This window comes from Mustela nigripes, chromosome 6 (assembly GCF_022355385.1).
Source record: "Mustela nigripes isolate SB6536 chromosome 6, MUSNIG.SB6536, whole genome shotgun sequence".
NCBI lineage: Eukaryota > Metazoa > Chordata > Mammalia > Carnivora > Mustelidae > Mustela > Mustela nigripes.
Window position 1 is genome coordinate 24,038,368 of NC_081562.1, and position 25,799 is coordinate 24,064,166.

Below are 25,799 nucleotides of genomic sequence, written 5' to 3' on the forward strand. Positions count from 1 at the left end.
AAAGCTGCCAACCATGAATCTAGGTTTTGGATTCTGGAGGCAGATCTCCTAAGCAACTGAACTCCTAAATGTGGGGAATATGGGAGAAGGAGGCACGTATATGCTCTAGTATAACCACTCCAAAGCAAATATTTGTTAAAGTACGTAAGCCCCCCTCGTTAGTTTTCTCAATGGTGAATTAAAAATTTTAATGCTGTACATGAGTTCAGTCGCATTTTCTTGGTTCTCAAAATCTGGGTTGATGACAATGATGATAAAGATGACAACAATGATGACGATAAAAACTTTCTAAAAGTATCAGCAGCGAAACCTTACTTCTCTCATGATTTCCCTGTAGTAGGCAGAATTCTAAAACAGTCTACAAGATTCCGCCCCCTGGTGTACAAGCCCTGTATAAGCCCTTCTCCTTATGCATGGGTAGGACCTGTGACTATGAGAGGATCATCACTCCCATGAATACCTTACATTATGTCAGACTTCTCATGCATATTAGACTAGGCTCTCCTGCTGGTCTTGAGGAAGCAGACTGTCATGTTATGGAGAAGACCACGTGGGAGGGAATTGATGGTGAGCCTTTAGGAACTAAGGACCCCCTTTCACACTAGCACAAGGAAATGAATTCTCTCAACAACCAGTGAGCTTGGAAGAGGTGCCAGAGCCTTGAGTAAAATCACAGCTCTGGCCAGCACCTTGAGCTCAGCCTCATGAGACCCTGAGCAGAAGACCCAGTGAAGCCATATCCAGCCTCCTGTCCCATAGAAACTATGAGATAGTATATGGGTATTGTTGTAAGCCACTAAATTTACAGTGATTTGTTAGAAAGAAGAGACAACTAATATAATCCCTTTAGCCAGCTCTCACCTACTCTTTTCCTGTAAATTTTCAACTCCTCCATCACCAAGAAACCAAATATATTTTCATATGTCATCCACCAATTTTTCCCCACATGATAATGGCTTTAACAATATGTTTTTGAATGAGTATTGCTGTTTTGAACATTACGCAATTATAAAAACTGAAATGACTTTAAAAAGCAGATTGCTAATGTTTAAACATGGACAACTATGGGGCTGAATGTTTTCAGAGAAATACATTTTAGTCTTTATTTATGTTTGCTCAAACATAATTTAGATTATTAAATTGTTTTTCAGTTAACTCATGAAATTTCATAACACCTGTCTTTGACCTACTCATACATTACAAAAGATACACTGCTTTTTCTTTTCCAAAATGCTTTGTTGAATTGCCTTTGTAAAAAATACCCTTATCTAGGGGTATAAATATGCTTACCTGTATGACAGGTACCAAAACAATATTGTGGTAGATTATAGGCGCAAGAAGGCCATAACACTGAGTCACAGCTTGAAGGGTATAACTGGAATCATTGAGGTAGTTGCTAAGTTCCAATGCCACTAATACTCTCTCACATTCAATTAGTCTAGAAATCTGTAAGGAAACAGATATTGTTACTCAAAATGAACATCAAGTGCTTCACTAATATGTCTCTAAGGAAAATAAAGGGTAGGAAATATGATCCTGTGGCTTAACAACCTGTTGGTATGTTAAAATGTTGATTTTAGGGGCACCTGGGTGGCTCAGTGGGTTAAAGCCTCTGCCTTCAGCTCAGGTCATGATCCTGGGGTTCTAGAATCGAGCCCTGCATCGGACTCTCTGCTGGTGGAGAGCCTGCTTCCTCCTCTGTCTCTCTCTCTCTCTTTGCCTGCCTTTCTGTCTACTTATGATCTCTGTCAAATAAACAAATAAAATCTTTTTTTAAAATGTTGATTTTAAATCAAGATCTAAATTCAAGAATAATTCTAACTCCCCAACAATGCTATATATGGGTAAGACAACCTTAGAGTTAAATTTCAGAATATTTTGTAAAATAATAAAAATGCTACTAGTAATGAAGAAAGAACCAATCTTTTTTAATTGGTAAAATAAAAACTTGGCTATATTTTAATGTTAGAAAAAAATAGTTTTTTCAAAACATAAATGTTATAACAAATAATAATTAAAATATTATGTCTCTGTAATATTATCCCCACTTTTTAAAAAAAGGTCCCATTTTCTTACTGGGTTTGTGAAAAAAAAATGATGAATTTTCAGTAGACCAAACTAATCTTCTATTATACTTTTGCTACTTAAATAAAAATGGTAGTAAAATAGAAAGTTGGGCTTTTATGAGTAAATGCTTTTGTGATTAAATGATCCTAACTTTTCCTTTCCCTTTCCTGAGGGAAGATTTTACTATGTTTCTTGTCTTTTATTTTGAAAGATTTATTTACTTTTTTGAGGAGGGTGGGGGAAGAGCAAGCATGCAAATGGAGGGAGAGGCAGAGGGAGAGAGAAAGCAGCAGACTCCCCACTGAGTGTGAAGCCCAACATACAGGGCTCCATCCCAGGACCCTAAGATCATGACCTGAGCCGAAATCAAGAGTCAGATGCTCAACCTACTGAGCCACTCAGGTGCCCCTATTTTTCTATATATACATACAAAACTATATACAGAGAAAACTTATGAGTGGCAACCAGAAATTTCCATAAAGTAAATTTTTAGTAGGATGGTAGTCCGGCATTCTGGAATTCACTGAAGTACTTAAAGACTGTCTTTATGTACAGACTGAATGCAACGTAGTAGGAACAGAATGATGGTTATGAGTGCTTAGGCTCTGTAAGACTAAAGGTCATGTCTTTTTTTTATTTTCATTTTTGTGTATCAAAAGGTATCAAAATATTAGTATCATTTTTGATACTAATAATAGTATCATTATTATCAAATTATCATTATTTGACACAAATAATAGTATCATTTTTGTATCAAAAAAGACAAAAGGTCATGTCTTTCTTTTTTTTTTTTTTTCATTTTTGTATCCACGGGCATTGTCACAGTCTCCCATAACAATTTATTGGTTGGTTTATTTGTTTGGTTATTAAATAAATAAATGCATGGATAGGAAAATGCAACTGTGAAAAGCAAACACCTGGGGAAAGTCTCTGTGTTTAAAGTTAATAAAGAAGGAAAGAGGAAGAGGGAGAAAGAAGAGTGATGTTCAATCTAGAATGAAAACAAAAGTGAAGGACTGTTTTTAAAAGCAAGATGTTAAAGTTAGAAAGTTTCAGATGTACAGACAGCAATGTTTATAACCACCCTGAGAATCCATCAGTAAGAGATAGGTTACATTCCTGCCGCTATACAGTAACACAATGTTAGAGTTAAGAACAATTTGGTATGAAAACGAATGCTCACTGATGTTCTTCATCCCAGAAAGGCAACAGTACCTGAGGCAGAAATTCGGAAAAAACTAGCCAAAATGGACAAGAACATACCAGATGTCATTTTGTATTTGGTTTCAGAACCCAAGTGGGTGGTGGCGAGACAACTGGCAAAGAAAAATGAACCCAATCATAGCCCTGCAGGACATGGCCTGTGTGATCAGGAAAGGACCTCAAGAAAACAGGGAAAGGAACGCAAGAACAGAATGAAGGCGGTCAAGGGGACTGCCAAAGCCAGTGTTGGTGCTGGCAAGAAATGAGATGGAGAGTGGACAACAGGAGTAAAGATTCTGTAGTGACTTTATTTGTGGTGATCGTGCAGATTTTTCATGAGACGATTAATAAACTAAGACCTTAAAAAAACCTGGTAAGTTGATAAGTATCTGCATGAAAATATGTTCAAGATAAATTATAAAAAAGGTTAAAAAGGCAAATTGTGGAATAGAAAGTAGATTGTGATGTCATCTTGTAAAATAATAATAACAATAATTTTCCTATGCATATTTTTAAAAATCAGAGATATAAAACAAAACAGAGGGAACAAAATCATATCATTTTTAGAAGCAATAGGATTATAATGGATTTTACTTTGTACTTTATATCTTTTTTAGTATTTGAAATTTATACTATTTTGTAGAGACACAAAAGATAAACTGAAAAGAAGAAAAATATATATGAACTTGGTCCTATGAAACCTATATGAAATATCAGACAAACCTGCACAATCATAAAATGACCTCTCAGTCCATTCACAAATCAGGGTATGAAATCCCAAAATAACATGAACTTGAAATATCAATAAACAAATAAAGAGAAATCAGCACATTTTTGGTCATTTTAAAATCACTTACTTGTTGAGAGGGGAAAAGCTCATTGCCTTTAATACTATCACAGAAAAGATTTTCTTCTTTAATTTTAATGTCACTTGTTACAAAAATATTTCTAAGAAAAAGGTATAAGAGGATTGAAGAAGTCTCTGCCAAAAGATCTGAATGTAATCTGCAAAAGGAAGTAAATTATGTTACAAGTATAAATACAAAATGATTTAACATATAAACACACCTTTTTAGGTTGATTTGTTCTTAGTATCTACACAGTGATCCCAAAATAACAGCAAAAATTTGTGGAACAATTTCTCTCACACAGCTCTTTAAATTAAAATTAAAAACTATACTTAACAACAAGTTAACAACTAAGATAATTAAGCTGCTGACATATTGTGTCACAGATCCATAAAAATAACTACTGGTGAAGTAAAACTTTCTGGCTCTAATACACAAACTTCTTTTCTATCAACATAATGAAATCGCTATAGATACTCAGAAGCTTGGGGAAATAGGCCCAATATTTCAATTAATAAACTTTTGGAAAATAAGGGTCACTTATAGCAAAATCCACCCCGGGTAAGGAGAAAAGGAAAAAGAAAGAGGCAAGAAGGGAGGAAAGGAGAGAGGCAGAGTCTTATATCTTTAATTATCTTTCTAAATTGTAGTCAACAGTGCCAATTATTGGCAAAACTGTGAAATATGCAGCCTTCCTTCTTGGTTTCCAATACTCCTCCCTTCCTTGTTCTCAACATTACTTGGTGACGAACTTTCCCTTCTAAGCATCAGGTCCACCCTCTATCTCAAAAAACGGGAAAGGATCTGACATCAGTAATTCACACTTGATCATGATCCATTTCACCACTGTGTTAAACGCTGAAATTACACTTGCTAGAAGAATGTTAGTCCTCCCACTCCTACAACTCATAATGAACTCTCTCTTGGTCCACATGATAATTGGTACCCGGACGTACACAATGTCCAGGCTGTTGCTTCCTGGTGGCTCCATTTCCTTCTCTACAGAGCTCACACGCTGGTCAGCCATTTCAATAGTGACCTCTCTCCCACTTCAGATTCTGCACCCCTTATTTTAAGCCATAATCAGTTTGCCTGACCTTGCACAGATGTCATTGACTGCTTTTTCTATCCCTTCTACAACAATCGCTTATTCACTTACTTAATCTCATTTGATCTTTCTTTTTCATTCACACTAGCATTTGCCAAGCACCTCCTATGTAGAAAACACTATTCTAGGCCCTGGGATATAAAGATGAGTCAAATGTGGACTTATCCAGAAGAACTGGGTTCTACTACAAATTCATGTTATGGGATATCAACTTAGTCATTAGTCCTCCTCAGCAACACTTCCGTTTATCCTTGATGTCTCTTTGTTCACATTCCTGAGTAAACGTCCTACACCCCCTACTCTCCACCCTGTGTATTTCTATATCCTCCAGGCTCTACCACCATAGTGTCATAATTGTGGGAATGTGCTTATACCTTCAGTTTCTCCTTCTTCACAGTCTCCATCCTCAAATATGCTTTCCTTAAACCTGCCTTCCCCCTCAGTGTTCTGCCATCCTCTTCTTCTTTGCCACCAAACTTCACATGAGTGATCTTAGCTTATTCCAATTCTCTATTTTCACTTATTTCTTACCAATTGCAGAAGGTTTCTAGCCCATCACACCACCAAAATAGCTCTCTTAAACTCATCAATGGCCTCCTAATTGTCAATTCTAAAGGTTTCCTCTTAGTTTTTATCCTACCCAACCTCTCTGTAGCATCTCTTATTGAGCAACTCCCCTGCCTGACCTTGCAATGGCATTTAATACTGCTGACCAGTCCCTCCTGGGTGATACTCCCACTTCCCTTGGCAATGCACTTTTCCAGGCTTTCACTTCCTGAACTACTCCTTTTTGTAGAGTAAGTTATGAGACTTGGGCTTTCCTCCTTCCTCCCTCCCTCCCTTCCTCTTTCTTTCTTCCTTCCTCTCTCCCTCCATCTTTCTTTCTCCCTTCTTTCCTTCCTTTCTTTCTTTCTCCCTTCCTTCCTTTCCTGTGATGCAAGTCTGACTTAAGCTTTGATTGCCAAAACATCCACTTCAGAGACAGATTTCTCTAATAAATACACTGCCAGCCACACAACTAGATAAAGAGCCAGGCCACTTCCCCCATTGAGGCTCCTCTGTTTAAAAAAATCTTAATTGATTTCAATAAATGAACATTGGGGCCATTTGTGTGTATGTGTGTTTTTTTCTCTTCCCTTGCTTTAAATTATCACTTTTATTTAATAAATTCAACAACAAAGAGTGAGCCCATGAAATCCTAAGCACCCACACTTTACCTCAATAAAATCAGAACCCCAGGCCCATGCTGGCTCTCTCTCTTTACCTATGACCTGCTGTGGGGCCCCAAGTGTATTGTATAATTTCCAGATCCCATAAATAATACATCTTTTTTTTTTTTTTTTCAAAATTTCCAGATGGTTATTTCTGAAAGATGTCTTGCAATCATAATAAGAACCACAAGGGCTAGTTCAGATACAACATTGGTTATTCATGGGCTCAGACCAGCATAAAACATTCTCAGCCCTTCCTTGGTTCTATCTCCTGCTTCAGCCTCTTAAATATAAGCAATATCCAGAGTTCAATTCCAGCTTCTACCTTTTCTGCTAAATAGTTCTTCCTTGGGAGATAGCACTTGCCAAAATTTCAACGTCGACCTCAAGGACAATTTCTCAATCTCTGTCTAGCCTTGACCTCTCTCCTAAGTGTCAGCACCAAATATTCAACCACCTACTAGGCACCTCATATCCACAAAGGCATCCTGCTGGAAAACTAACTGCAAAATATTTCCTATCTAATTCATTATCTCTTCCAAAAACTTGTCCCTCACCTCACCCTTTCCCCTAGTACATGTCATAGGCCTGCCTGCCTGTCAGGTAACAATGACAATCCCAGTCAACTTCACTACCTCCACTCCCCTGTCCCCATGTTGCATAAACCTTCCAACCTCTGTCTCTTCCTCTCCTGAAATGCCTCTCAAATGCATCCTGCATAGCACCAGCATCCTTGTACATGGTAAATGCTAAGTCTACATTTGTTTAATTGAATGGAATTATACCTTTATGTGAATAAGCATTATGAAAGCCTTGCCTCAACCAGAATGTGCATTTAAGGTCATTATCTTTGACTGAGGAATAAAGAATTTTATTTTCTTATTAAAGACATTAACAAGCAGGTGAAGGAGATTGTCCTTTTTTGAACTTGTTGAAAAAGCCTGAAATCACACTAATGCTCACTTCTGGGACTGCTCTTAAACTTTGTTTTTTAAAGGAAAAATGGCTATAAAGCAAAGGATGACCTGTGGTTTTATACGACTCCTAGCAGCCTGTCTGCAGTTGCTGATGCTCTAATCCTGGGAGCCTCTTCAAGCAAAGGAAAAACTGTCTTATCCTAATAGTCCACCCATGAGACTATAACTTTAACCCCAACCAGACTGTTCTTGTTTTTTTTTTTTAAAAAAAAAAGCCCCCAAAGGTATTTGTGTATTTTCTTTCCCATAGCCTTCATTACTCTAAATTCAGAATGCATCTATATGCCTCCTGTGCTTTTTCTGACTCTAGCAAAGAAGTTTCTAACAAGGACTCAAGAACTTAGAATGCAGATACTTATTAAAACACTTATTAGAAATAGTTTTACATTGACTATCTTTTTTTTTTTTTTAAGATCTTATTTATTTAGTTGACAGAGAGAGAGATCACAAGTAGATAGAGAGGCAGACAGAGAGAGAGAGGGAGGCAGGCTCCCCACTGGGCAGAGAGCCTAATGTGGGGCTCAATCCCAGGACCCCAAGATCATGACCTCAGCCAAAGGCAGAGGCTTAACCCACTGAGCCACCCAGGCGCCCCCACATTGACTATCTTAATATGAAACTGAAAATTAATTCTAGGCTTCACACCCAATATCCATATTTTCACTAAGCAAATTAATATTTTAAAAGAATATTTCTAATTACCTTCTCTGTGTGATAGTCATTATATTGCTTAAACAAATAACAGATTGTTCATCGTGATGTGGTGAAGCCACAAAATAATCCCAAACTGGTGAGAAAGCCTTCTTAGCCAACTCATAGTTACCAACCTGATAGGCAACCTACAACAAAAAGTACATTATCTTATGTGATATTTTTATCTGTGAAATGTATCTTTTAAACAGGAATTCTGATAAAATCCGCTCACACATTAATTTTATACACAGTTGTTAACATTTGCTCTTTTGATCTACAGGACCACAGTAAGGTATCAATGGCCACTGGCAAGGGAGGCAGACATATTTTGAAATCTCTTTTATTTCTAAATTGCATGGAAATCTGAAACTCTGTAAGGATGTTTCAAATTCTCATAAGCAAAACAAAGATCACATCTGAGCCAAATTAATTTCATTTCCATCTATCTCGGCAGTGCACTCCATTTATTAGACACACTGTTATAATGAACAATCTGTTCCAAGAGAAACAATCAGATTTCCCAAACCCAAAATATGAAATATACTTCATTCTTTTCTGGTTCAGACTGATACTTTCAGAGCTTTTGTGCAACAAAGGGCTCACAGCTAAAAAGAGTGAAAAATAAAACAGAGATGCTTCCAAGAGACCATGATATTTTTAATTCAACATACTCAACATTAGGCAAAATAACTGATTTCACTGGCAAAAGAGAAGCTTGAGAGAAGAGAAATCAACAACTTATCTATTTCTTTTGGTAGAATATATTTCTTTACAGATATTCCCTAAAATCATTCTATTCAAATATGTACGACAATATGAAATCTCACCATGTGAGTTATGTGCTGCTTCAAATCCTTAATGGAAGCAGGTAGAAGATAAAGTATAAATAAATTCATTAAATTAAGTATGTAAATGACATGTTGCTAGAATATATTCCACTCAAGGGAATAACTTACAGGACCAGAACTTTTTAAATCTGCCAGCTCCACACTCATAACCAACCAACCAGTAAGGTTTTATGAAGTTTCTACTCTGTGCTAAGCACTGTAAGGATAGGTTCTTCAAAGCTTAAAATGACCTTATACTCCATTAAACTCTAATCAAGTTACAGACATAAAACACATGAAATTACCAGAAAAACTACAAAGAATAACATAATAATTGTGGAGGCTGAGAAAAGGAGAAATGAAGGCTGCAAAAAGGAGTCAGGGCTTGAGTTGAAACCTCAGGCAGGAATAAGGTTCAGATGGGCACTGTTTAGAGAGAATCTGAAAAGGGTCCAATAGTGAAAATCACCATAATGCATTTAGGAGAGACTAGCAAGACAGATCAGAATTTGAGGAAAAGCAGGAAAATGATGGACAGGTAAAATGAGATATGATTTCAGAAGGCCTTGAAAATCAGGTCGAAGTATTTAAAGACATCAGGTACTGGTCCAAGCACTCTACATGCATTATTGTATTAACTCCTCACTACAGTTTTATGAGGTGAGCTCTATTACGATCCCTATTTTTCAGATGAGAAACCTGAGGCACTAAGAAGTTAAATAATTTGTACAGAGCCTGATATTCAGTAAGAAGAGTAGAGCCAAGATTTAGAGTGGTAGATGAGGTCACTTCTCTGGCTGCATTGGTTAAATGAAGAAGTCGGACTAAGTGGTCACTAAGACACCTCATAATTCTAACACTTAATGTGGAAATTAATAACAAATGATGTGTGAGTTGGGTGAAATTATAATTGAATGTTCTTTCCTTTTAAACCATATCTTTCTAAAAACAATGTTATTTATTCAATCAGTGGACATGGTAAAACAAGAAAAGATGCCATGATTAAACTAAGGTTTGTAAATTCATGAGTTTTTGCAGGTTAGCAGAGCAGTGCCATGATATAAGATGGTGACCTGGTAGTAATGGGTAGAATAAATTTTAAAGGGGGTGAGGTTAAAATGAGAAAGCACTAGAAGACTAATGAAATAAGTTAGTACAATAGAGACCTCCTCTTGATACATGACCTTCTTGTGGCTTCCAAATTTCCACACTTGTCATGATCAGCATCCTGACCAGCCTACTTATATTTTACCTCCCTGACCAATTATTTTACTCTCCATGGGTGTCTCTCTGCTCCAGCTACATTGGCCTCCTTGTTGTTTATCAGACATAGCTGGTACACTTCTGAAAACCACAGGGCTTTTGCCTTAGCACCTTCTGCAGATGCTCTGCCTCCAGAGACCATCCTTTAAGTCTCTGCTCAAATCTCACCTTCTAGATTTATTCATTTCTTTATTTGAGAGAGACAGAGAGAGCACACAAGCGGAGGGGGGAGCAGCAGGCAGAGGGAGAAGTAGATTCCCTGCTGAGCAAGGAACCCAATGTGGGACTTGATCCCAGGACCCCCGGATCATGATCTGAGCGGGAGGCAGATGCTTAACAACTGAGCCACCCAGGCGCCCCTCAAATCTCACCTTCTAGATGACTTCCTTGATCACCCAATCTAATACTCTGATTTACCTTCCATTCCCTCACCTTATACTTCTAATTCCTTTGACCATACTCCACTTCTTCCTTGCATAGAACTTACCTTGTAACATACTAGATAATTTACTTATTTACTATGTTTGTTGTTTATTACAAATCTTTTATCACGGCATTTTGTTCACTTTGTTAATAACAGTGGTTCTCAAAGTACGGTCCCTGGACCGTCAACATCAACATCACCTAGGAGCTTGCTGGAAATGTAAAATTCCAGGTCCTACTGCAGATCCAGTGAATCAATAACTCTGATGGTAGGACACAATAATGTGTTCAACCAGCACTCCAAGACACACATTCAAGGTTTAGAATCACTAGCCTGGAGCAATGCATAGTAGAGAGTAAGCGCACAATAATAGCTTTAAATAAATTTTAAAACCCTCTTTTCCTGGTAATTTCTCCTCTACCCACAGAAGAGGACACTCAACAATTCTACTGTAGCACAGTTGACTGCCCCAGGGTAAGTGCCTGACTCAAACTGGGTGTTTTATAGCCCCTTCTGCAAAGCAAGCCACCCAAAGTGTGGTTCTGCTGTTGAGGTTAAAGGCACTACATGTACCAGGAGAATTTGAAAGAAAATTTATTACTCACACAAAGGGCTCCCAGGAAGTGTTAGGCAGGCACAAGTAGGCCTGGGAAGGAATGGACTGGGCCTTGATTAGTGGCTGGAGGTGGGGAAGGATAGGAATAGGGAAAGTTCTGCCACCTGGGAGATTCAAATTTCTTGTCTGCATCAAAGGTGAGCTCACAGCCCTCCTATCAGCCTGCCTGTGTATGGAACCAAAGGAAAAAAGAAGGGTGAGGTTTAAAAACAACTCAGTGATCAAACATCAAAAAAGACGTCAGAATCATTTTATTTGGCGGGCCATTCAGAATCTCTTTCCTAGGAATCTAGAATCCAGATTAGGAGCCAGCCAGGCAGTCCCTGTTTATATCTGAAATGGAGGTATATAAAAATGCAGGAGCTTCCATTTTTCCTTCAGAGATGGAGAAGTAAGGAAAGTCAGTCTTTAGAAGGAGAAAAAGAAGCCGATGTATAAAGAGAACCAAAGGTATGAGACCTACAGTCGCCTGGAGTGCACAGTTTTCCCAGAGCCTAACTACATTCCCTCAAGCTGGGTTGGTGCCCTTAACTTGGAATCAGAGTCCTAACTGAAACCATAAGTCAAAATTACCTAAATATAGGTTATTGTTGTGGTAATGAGATTGATAAAAAAGTTCCAAGGAAGAAGAGATGAGATCTAGCAGAGAGCCTAGCACAAAATAAACAAGAAATAATTCATCAATAAACACATGAGTAGAGAGAGTAGCAATATTCAGTTAGAGGATGAGAGTAAAGAGAAGAGTTGAGACTTCTTAAAGAGCTTTAAAAATGGGATGACTATCTTTTACCTGGTAGATTTATTGCTTTTAATTTGGTCATAGACAAAAGGCCAACCTCTACTTATCAAAAAGTTTCAGTGAATTATTCATATATAAAGTGGGGGGAAAAAGGATGAATTTCATTCTCCTTGCCACCCCTGCTATGACTGTCAAAGCATTCATGTCCCAGTATCAAACTCTACTGCCAATAGTGATCATCAAGACCCACTGAGCAGCACCAACCCAGGCAGAGAAGAGATGGCAGTGACATAGGCTCTAAAAGAACTTGGTCCATGTTAGAAGTTGAATACATGAATTCCTTGAACTGAGACAAAGCAGTAGAAAGGTATGAGCTGGTTCAAGTGTCAGGCTTACCATCTGCTACCCAAGCAACCATGGGTTACTTAATTACATGACCTCCCCGAGACAATCTTTCTCAAATAAAATGGCAGGAGAAGGATTAAATTCATTTCAGTTTCCTCCACTATAAAGGTAATAATAACATCTCATTGAGTTATTGTAATAAACATAATAATGAATCTTTAAATATATGACACATAGTGTTTTTTAATTAAATGATATCTCCCTTTTTTTTCTCAATAAGCCACTGTGTCCATTCCCTATTTGACTAAGTAGTTCAATAACCCAGCAGTATATGACATTGGGTCTTCTATCCATTTTAAAGATAGGAAAATTGAGATCAAGTAATTTGCCTAAAATCTTAAAATCCTGCTCATAGGTTTCTATATTACATTATCTAGATACTCCTGACCTAATAGGGAAAAATAAAAACAAATGAAGCTATAAAGAGGGAAAAATTAGAAAATATATCATTCATAATGGTTCCTCAAACAACTTTCCAGATAATCTAAATTAGTAGCTTTCTACATTAAGAGGAAACCTAATGACAATCCAACTGACTTTAAAATCCAACTGACTTTATTAATGGCTATAGAATAACTTTGAGTTGAAAGTCCAACCTAAGATTCCAAGCCAAGTTAATCATAGGTATTTAGTGAAATGTCTCTATTCCTTAGCATAAAATACATACGATAGTATTTTTAAAAAGATTTATTTATTTATTTGAGAGAGAGAGAGAGAGCAAGATGAGGAGCAGAGGCAGACGGAGAAGGACAAGCAGACTACCCGCTGAGCAAGGAGCCCAACACCAGGCTCAATCCCAAGAGCCCAATCGTGACCTGAGCTAAAACCAAGAGCCAGGTGCTCAACTGTCTGAGCCACCAGGCACCCCATATGATATTTTTTAAAGAACTGAATTACCCTGAAACTAAAAACTAACCACTCTCATGAAAAACATATTGCAGTTCCAAAGGAAAGGTACATTTTCTTGCTATAACTTAAAAGCTGAAACTTGAGCTGTAAATTAAGTTTTGCTAAGTTTACTAAGTAAGAAAATTTTGCTTCAGTCACTTAACATTATGAGAATGCTCATATACTGTCACAAATGAATACAGTACTGCAAATATAGTATCAATAATGAAACATTGGCCATTACTTTATGACACTTCTCATTATTCCAGCAGAATAGCTTGGACTTCGTTTTATTAACTTTTCAATGAAAGTTCTGCCAAATGAAACCCAAAAGTCAAACCTCCCTGGAGAAAAATTAGGCCTTGATAAAATATTCGATTCCTCACTTTGAAATAACTCCATCACTGAAAATTAGGGAATATATTAGATTCCAAAGAAATAAAAACATCAGAAAACCATGAGCCAATATGACATGCTAAACCAATGCTAGACAAATCCTAGCAATTCTCTCAATTTAATTTTCTGTGAAAAATATGATAATATAAAATATCACTAAGATCTTAGCTTATTATTCTAATCAACCATTAAAAGAAAAATAATAGCACAATAGAAATGTGATAAAATTTAAAATGGCCATTATCTCTAGAGCCCACAATAGGCTTAAAATTAAGATTCTTTAGACCTAGGTCAATGAGTCACCCTTCCTAGAGTCCTATTCACTGGTGATATGTTTTAAGACAGGCAATTATTTCAGCAAAAATGTTAATTCATGAATATATTCATAACTGAAAACACTAACAATATTTATTAAGTACCTACTGTGTGACAAGTGCACTGGTTAAACATCTGCCACCCATAATTCCATTTAATACTCATAATACCTCTGGGAGGTAGCTACTATTACTCTTTCTACTTCATAGATGAAAGTTACTTGCTCAATATCACATGGCTAGTGTGAGCAGCTGGAACTTGAACTCATGTCTGTGTATCTTTAGTAACTCAGAAATTTCACTTCTATAAATCTTTCCCCCAAAAAAGTAATCACGGATGCAGACAGAGATGCATATACTCAGATGTACATCACAGCTTTGCTTTTAATAGCAAAAGACTGGAAAATAATGAAATGCCTATCAGTAAAGATTACTAAGTAAACTACAATCTATCTATAAGAAGCAGTATCATTAAAAGAGGCAATACCTTTAGAAGATGTAGCTGTTAAAAATTACACTGTGGAAGAATACTTACTGGAATGAAAAAATGTCAATTATATATTAAATGACATATCAAGATACAAAATAATATATATACCATGATTAGATTATATATTATACATAAATTCAAACACATATATATACATATGTATATTTAAAATGTATGTGTATATAAGTATATATATACATATATATATACTTAAAATGTATGTGTATATAAGTATATATATATATATACACATATATATGTGTGTATATATATACACACATATATATGTATGTGTATAAACTTATATACACATACAGGCACACGCACACAAATGAAAAGATAGCTCTGGATCAGGGCTTCCCAATCTTGGCATTACTGACATTTTGGCCTAATCATTCTTTGTTATGGAGGGTTGTTGTCTGCATTGTAGGGTGCTTTTCAGCATCCCTGACCTCTACCCACTAGATGCCAGAAGCACCCTTTCAGGTTATGACAACCAAAAATGTCTCTAGACATTGACAAATGTCCCTTTGGGGCCAAAATTGCCCCAAGTTAAGAAGTGCTACTCCAGGGGCACCTGGGTGGCTCAGTGGGTTAGAGCCTCTGCCTTCAGCTTGGGTCATGATCCCAGGGTCCTGAAATCGAGCCCCACATTAGGCTCTCTGCTCCACGGGAGCCTGCTTCTCCTCTCTCTCTCTCTCTCTCTCTGTAGGCCTCTCTGCCTTCTTGTGATTTCTGTCAAATAAATAAATAAAAATCTTAAAAAAAAAAAAAAAGAAGTGCTACTCCAGATGACAAGATAAATAGGTAACATTTATTTTCTTCTTTGTGGGGGCGCCTGTTTGGCTCAGTGGGTTAAGCCGCAGCCTTTGGCTCAGGTCATGATCCCAGGGTCCTGGGATCGATTCCCGCATCGGGCTCTCTGCTCAGCAGGGAGCCTGCTTCTCTCTCTCTCTGCCTGCCTCTCTGTCTACTTGTAATCTCTGTCTGTCAAATAAACAAATAAAAAATCTTTAAAAAAAATTACTGTATTTTCATCTTTGTGTATTTCAGCACTTCCTAAATTTCTAAAATTAAATTTAAAATTAAAATTAAAATTAAATTTTTACAATAGCATTTTTTTCCTGGACACATTTGTAATAAAAAAAAATCAATCCCATTATAAAGAGAAGGAATGATAACTATTTTTATGAGACTAAACTGCAGTAGTGGAAATACATATTACAAGCTTTAGAATATCCACTGTGATTTTTTTCCCATTAGAAATTACTTAGTAACAGCTTAACAGAAAAAAACATAGAGGAAAAAATTAGCAGAAATCTCTTCTACCTGTGTCAAGAACATCCGAGCAGTAACAGCAGAAAGAGGTGGATAAACCAGAATCGGTTTAGTTGTCTCCCCAATAGCATCGCCAATAAGCTTCCCATTAGAAGAATAAGCAGCAATTGCAAAGACATATTTTTCATTGGTTTCTAAACCTTTCACTTCAAAAATGCTTTTACCATCAGCTGGTATCTGTTAATAAAAACATATTTCAAGTTTATGTATAGAAAACTGAAGGAATGTGACTTTTTAAAAATCTAATTAAATAATTCTTATATGTAAAAAGTAAATAAAATAAAGTAACACCTTTGTATTTACTGTTATGATTTAAACTGAAATTAGAAAAATTCACTGAAATAATAACATTAGAAGAAGGTTAAAAAAAAACACTCAGTTGTCATTAAGGAGACTTTTGGTAAGATTTCCTGACATTTAGAGGTTTTTTAAATTTGACATACCGCTTCTCCTGAGTTTGGGAGATGATTATTGTTTAGCCTAACTTTTCCATAGCTCCCTTCTGCTTTGCAGCCCAAAATGCAGTACCAGGAGACCTGCCGAGGAGAGAGATGAACCCATCGTTTCTAGTTTATTTAACAAGGGCATTCAGTTTCTTTTATCAAGATGTGGCACTTGCTCTGATGAGCACCGGATGTTGCATGGAGGCACTGAATCACTACATTGTACACCTGAAACTAACATTACACTGTATATCGACTAACTAGAATTTAAAAACTTAAAAAACAGAAAATATGTAGCAAAAGAAATACTTTTCCAGGGTGCCTGGGTGGCTCAGTGGGTTAAGCCTCTGCCTTCCGCTCAGGTCATGATCTCAGAGTCCTGGGATCAAGTCCTGCATTGGGCTCTCTGCCAAGCTTCCTCCTCTCTCTCTCTGCCTGTCTCTCTGCCTACTTGTGATCTCTCTCTGTCAAATAAATAAATAAAATCTTTTTTAAAAAATACTTTTCCAAATACAAATACAATTATTCAAGTTTTAAAACACAGAATCTAACTAATGATGTACTATATGTTGGCTAATTGAATTTAAACAAAATAAATTTAAAAACATGGAATCTAACTTTACAAATACACTTAGATTTAATCTCACAAAAGTAAAGACAAATATACAGCTCATTTACCTGGAACTACAAAGACAATTCTTCATTTTTTATTATTTTAACTACCATTAACTGAGCAGTTTCTACGTGCTATGTGTTGGTGGGAAATTTATATAGATTTTCTAATATTTGCAATATCCCTATGAAATGAGATTGTTGCTTTACAGGAAATGGAGACACAGAAATGTTTAACAACTTACCTAAGATCAGATAGAAGCATAATATTTGATAATTCTTAACTATAGAAACCAAAAGCAAAATGCAAATTCTACAGGAACAATCAAACTTGTAACTTAATTAAATGGTTAGAAATGGTTCTTCTGCCCAAGATGTCAAAATAATGGAGATTCCTCACTGGAATGAACTGTCTCACTGTAAGGGGAAAGGGAGCAAGTTGATACCTAGAGAATAACATTATAAAGGAGCCATACTGTCCTGAGGTTGGGGTTGAGTGGGTTGTCATCATTGTCTCATTCTCTTTTCCCTAGAGGCTCCACCTACCAACATCTCAACACCTAAATGATAAGGAAAACTGGAAAGAAGGGAAAAAGTAATTGTTTCTAAGAAGCGACTGCCTCTTATAGCTTAGCTTAGCTATTTCTTTCTCCAAGTCAACAGAAAAATCCTAATAGTGTCTTGTCTGCACAACTAGTTCTCAACCCTGACTGTGCAGAGTCAACTTTTAAAACGCAGTTTTTAAAGAACCAGCCATTTTTTAAAAAATTACATATACCCAAGCCTGCCTAGTTTCAATGAATTAGAGTCTCTGGAACAGGTGTCCAAACCTTTGTGTTATAAAGAAAATTGCTCGGGTAATTAAGGAGCACTTGACAAAGGTAGAACTCCAAGGACAGAGACATAGCACTGAAGGAACTCGAAAGGAAGCCAAGAGGGGGGGGGGGGATTAGATAAATTTCAGAAGAAAGTTAAAATTTTAAATTAGATAAATTTCAGAAGAAATTTAAAAACTATCCATGCAAAAAGAGTAACATTTTACATAGAGGGGGGGAAAAGGCAGAAAGATTGTACTATATGACTTAAACTATTATTTTCTCTAAGTTAAGCTCCCTATATAAACCAGAATTTGAAGGGTAAAATTCTCTCTAAAAGCATTTTTAGAAGCAGGATTTATGCTTCTATTTTATTCCACAAATGAAGACATCTTAGTTTGTGTAACTATAAGGAGCAATGTGTAATTAGAATCTACATAAGAGTAAAGACACCATGAACAAATCACTCCTAACTTTAGAAGTAAAAGTTTATTAATAACATCAGCATTTTCAACTATTAAAACAGATTTTTAACAAAACAAATGATTTAACAAGAGCTTCTGATAAAACAAAAGATGGCTGAACCCTCTAACCAGAAGCTTATTTAAGCCCACAGCACCATCTAGTGCTGAGGAGCATGTAACAGAAGGTAATAATTTCCTGAAGCACACAACTCTACTAATGCATAATATATACAAACTTCATATAATGTGCTAAGTGATGGGTCCTACAACTATAAGTCAGATATGGAATACTTGTATCTTCCTATTTCTAAGCATTATGAAATGAGATAAACTAATCACTAATTTAAAATTTTTTAAAAAAGGAAGGAAGGAAGGAAGGGAGGAAGGAAGAAAAAAAGAAGGAAAGAAAGGAAGGAAGGAGATCTGGTAAATAAATCAAAACATTTGAATAAGAACAAAGAACTTGGTAAGGCATCCAGTCTTATTTCCATACTGAGCTTCCAAAATCAAAAAATTAGCATTCCTTAACCAGATCCAAGCAAATCTATAGTTGAACTTTAAAAATGCCAGCAATTGCAATAATGCATCTATGAGAGCACAGTTTGGTATAAGATGAATGGGTATATTTCCCCAAATATAAAACATTATAAAGATGGTATTACTTCTCACTGATGTCTATATCCCATTAGTCTGCAGCTCCTCCAAGAATGGAATCAAGCTTTGTGATTATTTTTTTATCTCAATTACCTCACACAGAGCTGGACAGATAAGAGATATTCAGTAATGTTCACAGGACAAAACTTATGGATAAAAAATCTAATAATGTAATCACACTCTATAGCATCACTGTTTTAAGCAAACTTTACTACACGTTTAATATAAGATATGTAGGGAGATCAACCAAAATGCCAGGAATATTATCTATTATCTCATCTAATTTTCACAGTTAACATATTTTACAAAAAAAAATAATACCACCACCACCTCAAAAACCTATATTTAGATTTTCTAAAGTCATACTGCTAGTAAGTGGCGGAACTGGAATTTTAAAAAGCCACCCTTTTCACGATACCAAGTTGATAGAAGTTTGAGCAGAATATCCTAAAGACAAAGATAAAACTTTTTTATACTACATCAAAGAGCATGTTATTGTTCAACCAAAAGAGGAAATTTAATATTTAAAATATGAATCAGGCAGAACGCTTGTGAGGACACTAAATCTCAAGTTAGAGACACATGTAGGCCAAGTTCCAAGGCACTGGGGAAGGAAAAAAGAGTTCATTCTTCAATAAATACATAAAGATTAATAACTTATAATATGGTTGGAACTGTCATTTGTTTACATTAAAAGAATCCCCATTTACTTGGAAGAACTCTGGGAAGAACATCCAAATTCGCTATCTGAAAATTTCATTATCTCCATCATTGGCTCTGGAAGTAACTTCTGTGGTCTTCAAATGCCTCATTCCAGTACATCTGAGAACTTCTCTATCTTGAACACACTAGGATATCAGCATAGGACTATGCCATGGTGACCAAACTATATAGTTGGGTATAGGAATATAGGAAAGCTATATAGACCATAAAGGAAAATAGCACAAAGAGGGAAAGGTTGTGAAGAAATTAAGTACAGTTAAGACATTACAATATTAATCCCAATGTTAATACCCCAATATTATATAATATTGGGATATTGGGATATTGGGATATCCCAATATTAATCCCAATAAAAGTATTTATTAATAAGACTAATAAAAGTCCTAAGAGCAAGAAAAATATCAATCATGATAATCATAGAAGTACTTATGTTGCTTTGCCTGAAATAAAGATCATAAAATGGGAAAAATACCTTAACATCTGAAATAAATGGAGCAGGTTTCAATGTCACAGAACAGTAAGTTCGGGATAGCAGGATAGGTGGAGGAGGAATTCTGCTTTTCTTTCTTTTCGAACTTTCCACATAGTTTTGATATGAATATAGGGTATTTTGTTCTGCTTCAGTCTTCTCAATTAAAGAATATGCTTCCTATAATAAAGTGTGAACACAGAAAAATACATTTCAGGATTTGAACTGCATTTATATTTGTAGAATTCTGGTAATGTTAAACAACATTACCTTGCTATATGTAAACTTCTGAGCCTCAGTGTTACACATACTGCAAGTTTCAAATGATTTTATAAAAGTAAAAAATAGCTACTAAATAAGACTAAGTAAAAAACAGCTATAAATTAAATAAGGCAATGGAATCATATTTATACACCTAATATGTTCATCATCATTATAATATATTAATATTAGACATTTCATTTTCATATCAAACCCTCTGAATATTTACCATCATATTTCACTGTCTGTAAAAATTCATAGCATGATCATCTACATTTATACTAAAGAACTGTACATCTACCCTTAATGCAACTTGAAATGTGACTCTCAAGTAATAAGACTACCGGTATATGTGATTTATGAAATGAATATTATTGAAAGTTTCTTATTATCAGCAACTAGAAATAGAAACAGTTATTCTGTAAACCTGAAAGAAAGGCAATCTATATTTTAAAAAGTAACATACTGAAGGACAAAACACAAAACAAAAAACATAGAAGTCAGAAGATCTGAATACTACCAAAGAAAGTCAAATATATCCAAAATAATAAAGCATGTAAATGGGTTAAACTTGTCTTTCAAATTAAAAGGCAAAGACTCTTTAATTGAGCTCCACAGCAGAAATCCATATAAAGATTAAAATTAAATGGTAATAGAGAAAAAAATAGCCTTTCCAACAGATGATACTAAAACAATTAGATGTCCACATGCAAAAGTAATAAAGTTGTACCTTTACCTCACACTACATACAAATATTAACTAAAAATGAATTACAGACCTAAATATAAGAGCTAAAATTATAAAATTTTTAAAAGGAAACATACAAGTAAATTTTCATAACTTTGGGTTAGGCAATGGTTTCTTAGCTATAACACCAGAAGGAAACATACATGCACACATATACAAGTAGATAAACTGAACTTCATCAAAATTAATATTTCAAACGATACCATCAAAAAAGTAAGAAAGATAACCAATAGAATGAGAGAAAATATCTGCAAATCATGTACCTGATAATGGACTTGTATTCAAAATATATAAAGAACTGTTACAAGTCAATAATAAAGACAAATAACCCCATTAAAAAGGACAAAAGATCTGAAAAGACATTTCTCCAAAGAAGATATATAAACAGCCAATAAGTACAAAAATGATGCATAGCATCATTGACCATTTAGGGATGAAAATACAAAATCAGCAAACTAATTCAAGAAGCAGAAAACATAAATGCAGGATAATGATAGAATAAACTGAGAAAGATAACAAAAATTTCTTCCCACAACCTCAGAACTAACTTATCTCATTTTTTAAAAAATTCAAATCTTAAAAACCTGATAATTCCTATGCCATTTAAAAATTTTCTAACTATGAAGAAAGAGAACTTCTCAAAAATGTTACAAATTATTGTAAGAAACTTGAAAAATGACTGCACACAAAAACATAGAGCACTCTTCTTACAAATATAAATACAAACATTCTAAATAAAATACTAATACATTAAATCTAGTAATATATTAAAGGAATAACATACTGTAATTATATTCTCTCTCTCCCAAGAATGCATGGATAATTTAATATTAGGAAGTCTACAAATACGATTTAATTTTTCTATAAATCAAATAAGGAAAAATATGATTACAGTTTCAATTGAACTTAATCTTTAACAGTCATTACCAAATTTTTAAAAAAAGAAGTAAAAACAGAAGTCAAAAAAATCTTACGACAAATGAAAATGGTAATACACCATACCAAACTCTATGGGATACAGCAAAAGCAATTCTAAGAAGGAAGTTTATAGTGCAAATGCTTACATTTAGAAAAAAGATAGATCTGGGGTGCCTGGGTGGCACAGTCAGTTAAGTGTCCGATTCTTGGTTTCTGCTCAGGTTGCAAGATTGAGCCCTTCCTCAAGCTCTGTGCTCAGCATGAAGTCTCCTTAAGATTCTCTCCCTCTGCTCTGCCCCTCCCCCCTGCTCTCGCTCTCTCTTTCAAATAAAAATAATTTTTTTTAAAGAAAGAGCTGAAATAAACAATCTAACTTTAAGCTGTAAGGGAACTAGAAAAGGAACAAAAAACTAAGCCCAAAATTAGTAGAAGGAAGGAAATAACACAAATCAGAAGATAAATAAATGAAATAGAGACCAGAAAGATAATAGAAAGGGTCAACTAAAATAAAAGCTGGGTTTTTGAAAAGATAAAACTGACAAATTTTTAGCTAGACTAAGAGAAAAAGAGAAGATACTCAGATTGATAAAATCAGAAATGAAAGAGACGACCTTACAACTGATACTACTGAAATACAAGGAATCAGAAGAGACTACTATGAACATTATACACTAACAAATTGGATAACGTAGAAGAAATTGATAAATAACTAAATACATACAATTTACCAAAACTGAATCATGGAGAAATAGCAAATATGAACAAGCTAATAACAAAGGAGATGAATCAGTAATCAAAAAACCTCCCAACAGGGCACCTGGGTGGCTCAGTGGGTTAAGCCTCTGCCTTCAGCTCAGGTCATGATCTCAGGGTCCTGGATCAAGTCCCGAATTGGGTTCCCTGCTCAGCAGGAAGCCTGCTTCCCCCCTCTCTCTGCCTGCCTTGCTGCCTACTTGTGATCTCTCTCTCTCTCTGTCAAATAAATAAATAAAATATTAATTTTTAAAAACCTCCCAATAAAGATAAGAACAGAATCAGATGATTTCACTGGTGAATTCTAACAAAAATTTAAAACATTCATGCCAATCACTCTCAAACTCTTCTAAAAAAAATTAGAGAGAAAGGGACACTTCCAAATTGATTTAAGGGGCCAGCATGATCCTGATACCAAAGCCAGGCGAGACACTACAAGAAAAGAAAACTCAATATCCTTGATGAATACAAATGCGAAAATCATCAACAAAATTAGAGTAAACCAGATGCAAAAAGTACATTAAAAGAATCACACACCATGATGAAGCAGGATTATTCTGGTATGCAAGGACGGCTCAACATAAATGTGATACAAATTAATAAATGTGATATACCACATTACCAAAATGAAGGATATAAATAATATGATCATTTCAATAGATTCAGAAAAAGAACAAAATTCAACATCCTTTTATGATTAAAAAGAAAAAAAGACTCCACAAACTGGATATAGAAGGAACATACCTCAAAATAACAAAGGTCTTATATGACAAACCTAATGCTACATCATACTCAATGACAAAAGTTAAAAGCATTCCCACTAAGATCAGGAATAAGACAAGAGTGCCCACTCTTACCACTCTTATTCAACATGGTACCAGACATCTTAGCCAAGGCAATCAGAAAAAGGTATACAAATAAAAAAGAAAGAAGAAAATTGTCTCTATTTACAGATGACATGATCGTATATACAGAAAACTGTAAAGACTCCACCAAAACACCGTCAGAACCAATAAACAAATTCAATAAATTTGCAGGATCCAAAATCAATACAGAAAAATCAGTTGTATTTCTAGACTAACAACAAACTAGCCCCCCAAAATTAAGAAAATAATCCTATTTGTAATAGTATCAAAAATAAGAAAACAGGAATAAATTTAACCAAGGAAGTAATCTGTGCACTGAAAACTATAAAACATCTATGAAAAAAAAATTGAAGAAGACTAAATAAATGGAAAAATAATCTATATTCATGGATAGAAAGAATTAATATTGTTGAAATATCCCTACAACCCAAAATGGACCTACAAATTCAATGCAAGCTCTATCAAAATTTTGATAGCAGTTTTCACATAAATAGAAAAAGCAATCCTAAAATTTGTACAGAATGATAAAAGATCCAAATATCTAAAACAGACTTGAACAAGAAGAGCAACACTGGAAACATCACTTCATGATCTCAAACGAAGCAACAGTAATCAAATAGTATGGGAAAAGAAAGGAAGGAAGGAAGAAAAAGAAAAGAAAGAAGACTGAAGGGGAAGGGAAAGAGGGAGGGAGGAAAGAAAGAAAGGGGAAGAAAAGAAGGAAATATGGTCAACTAATTTTTGACAAAGTCACCAAGAATATACAATGAGGATACAATAAATGGTGTTGAGAAAAGTGGATATCCATATTCAAAAGAATGAAATCAGACCCTTATCTTACTGTACATAAAAATGAACTCAAAATGCATTAGAGACTTAAACATAAGACCTGAAACCATAAAACTCAGAGGAAAAAAAGCATAAAGGAAAACTCCTTAACATTGGTTTGGGTGATGATTTTTTGGATCTTACAGCAGAAGTACAGGCAACAAAAACAAAAATAAATAAGCTAAAAATTTCTGCACAGCATAGGAAGCAACAAACAAAATGAAAAGGCAACCTATGGAATTGGAGAAAATATCTGTAAACCATACTTTCAATAAAAGCTTGATATCTGAAATATATAAGTAAATCTTAATTCAATAGCAAACTATCAAATAATTTAAATATGGGCAAAAAATATAAATAGAAATTTTTCTTTAAATAAAAAGACATTCAAATGCCCAACAAGTACATGAAAAGATGGTCAATATCATTAATCATCAAGGAAATGCAAATCAAAACCACCATAAGATATGACATGACACCCGTCAGGATGCTATTATCAAAAAAACAAATGATAACAAATGTTGATGAGGATGTAGAGAAAAGAGAATACTTGTACAATGTTAGTAAGGATGAGAACTGGTATAACAATATGATAAACAGTACAGAGGTTCCTCAAAAATTGAAAATAGAACTATCATATCATCCAGCAATCCCACTTCTCGGTATTTAGCCAAAGGAAATGAAATCATTATCTCAAAGATATATCTGCTCTCCTATGTTCATTGTAGCATTATTCAAATAGCCAAGATACAAAAACAATCTGTCTACTTGTAGATGAATAAATAATATGTCACATATATACAATGGAATGTTATTCAGCCTTAGAAAAGAAGGAAACAAAATAAATGACCTTGAAGACATTATGCTAAGTGAAATGAGCCAGATAGAGAAAGAAAAATACTGTATGGTATCATGTATATGTGTAATCTGAAAAAAATAAAAGTAAAATTCATAGAAAGAGTAAGTAGAATGATGATTGCCAAGGGCAAACAGTAGGGAAGGGGAATTGGGAGATCTGCACAAACTTCCAGTTATAAAGTTCTAAAGATCTATTGTACAGTATGGTGACTACAGTTAATAATAGCATACTTGAAATTTCCTAAGAAACAGATCTTAAGTATTCTCACTTTAAAAAAAAAGAAAAGCAGCTTGGAGGAGCAAGATGGCAGAGGAGTAGGAAACTGAAATATCATTAGGTCCCAGGAGTGCAGCTAGATAGTTATCAAACCATTCTGAACACCTACAAACTCAACAGAAGAGAAGAAGAGCAGTAATTCTAGGAACAGAAAATCAACCACTTTCTAGAAGGTAGAACATGTGAAGAAGTAAATCTAAAGAGATGGGAAGATAGACGGCAGGCAGCAGGGTGGTGGTGGTGAGGGGAATGACTGGCTCCCAGCAAGTGAGAGAGCAACAGAGCACAAAACTGGAACTTTTAG

At 35.1% G+C, this 25,799-nt stretch overlaps 1 protein-coding gene across 1 annotated transcript in view; it reads right to left on the reverse strand.

The window, feature by feature from the left end:
* Positions 1-25,799, reverse strand: part of CFAP54 (cilia and flagella associated protein 54) — a 302,579-nt gene that overhangs the window by 191,403 nt on the left and 85,377 nt on the right. The window contains exons 20-25 of the mRNA XM_059402309.1: positions 19,991-20,167; positions 16,251-16,343; positions 15,799-15,984; positions 8,117-8,253; positions 4,128-4,275; positions 1,291-1,446 (exon numbers count right to left, since the gene is read on the reverse strand). Coding sequence (XP_059258292.1) covers positions 1,291-1,446; positions 4,128-4,275; positions 8,117-8,253; positions 15,799-15,984; positions 16,251-16,343; positions 19,991-20,167 — 897 coding nt within the window. The remainder of the gene's footprint in view (positions 1-1,290; positions 1,447-4,127; positions 4,276-8,116; positions 8,254-15,798; positions 15,985-16,250; positions 16,344-19,990; positions 20,168-25,799) is intronic.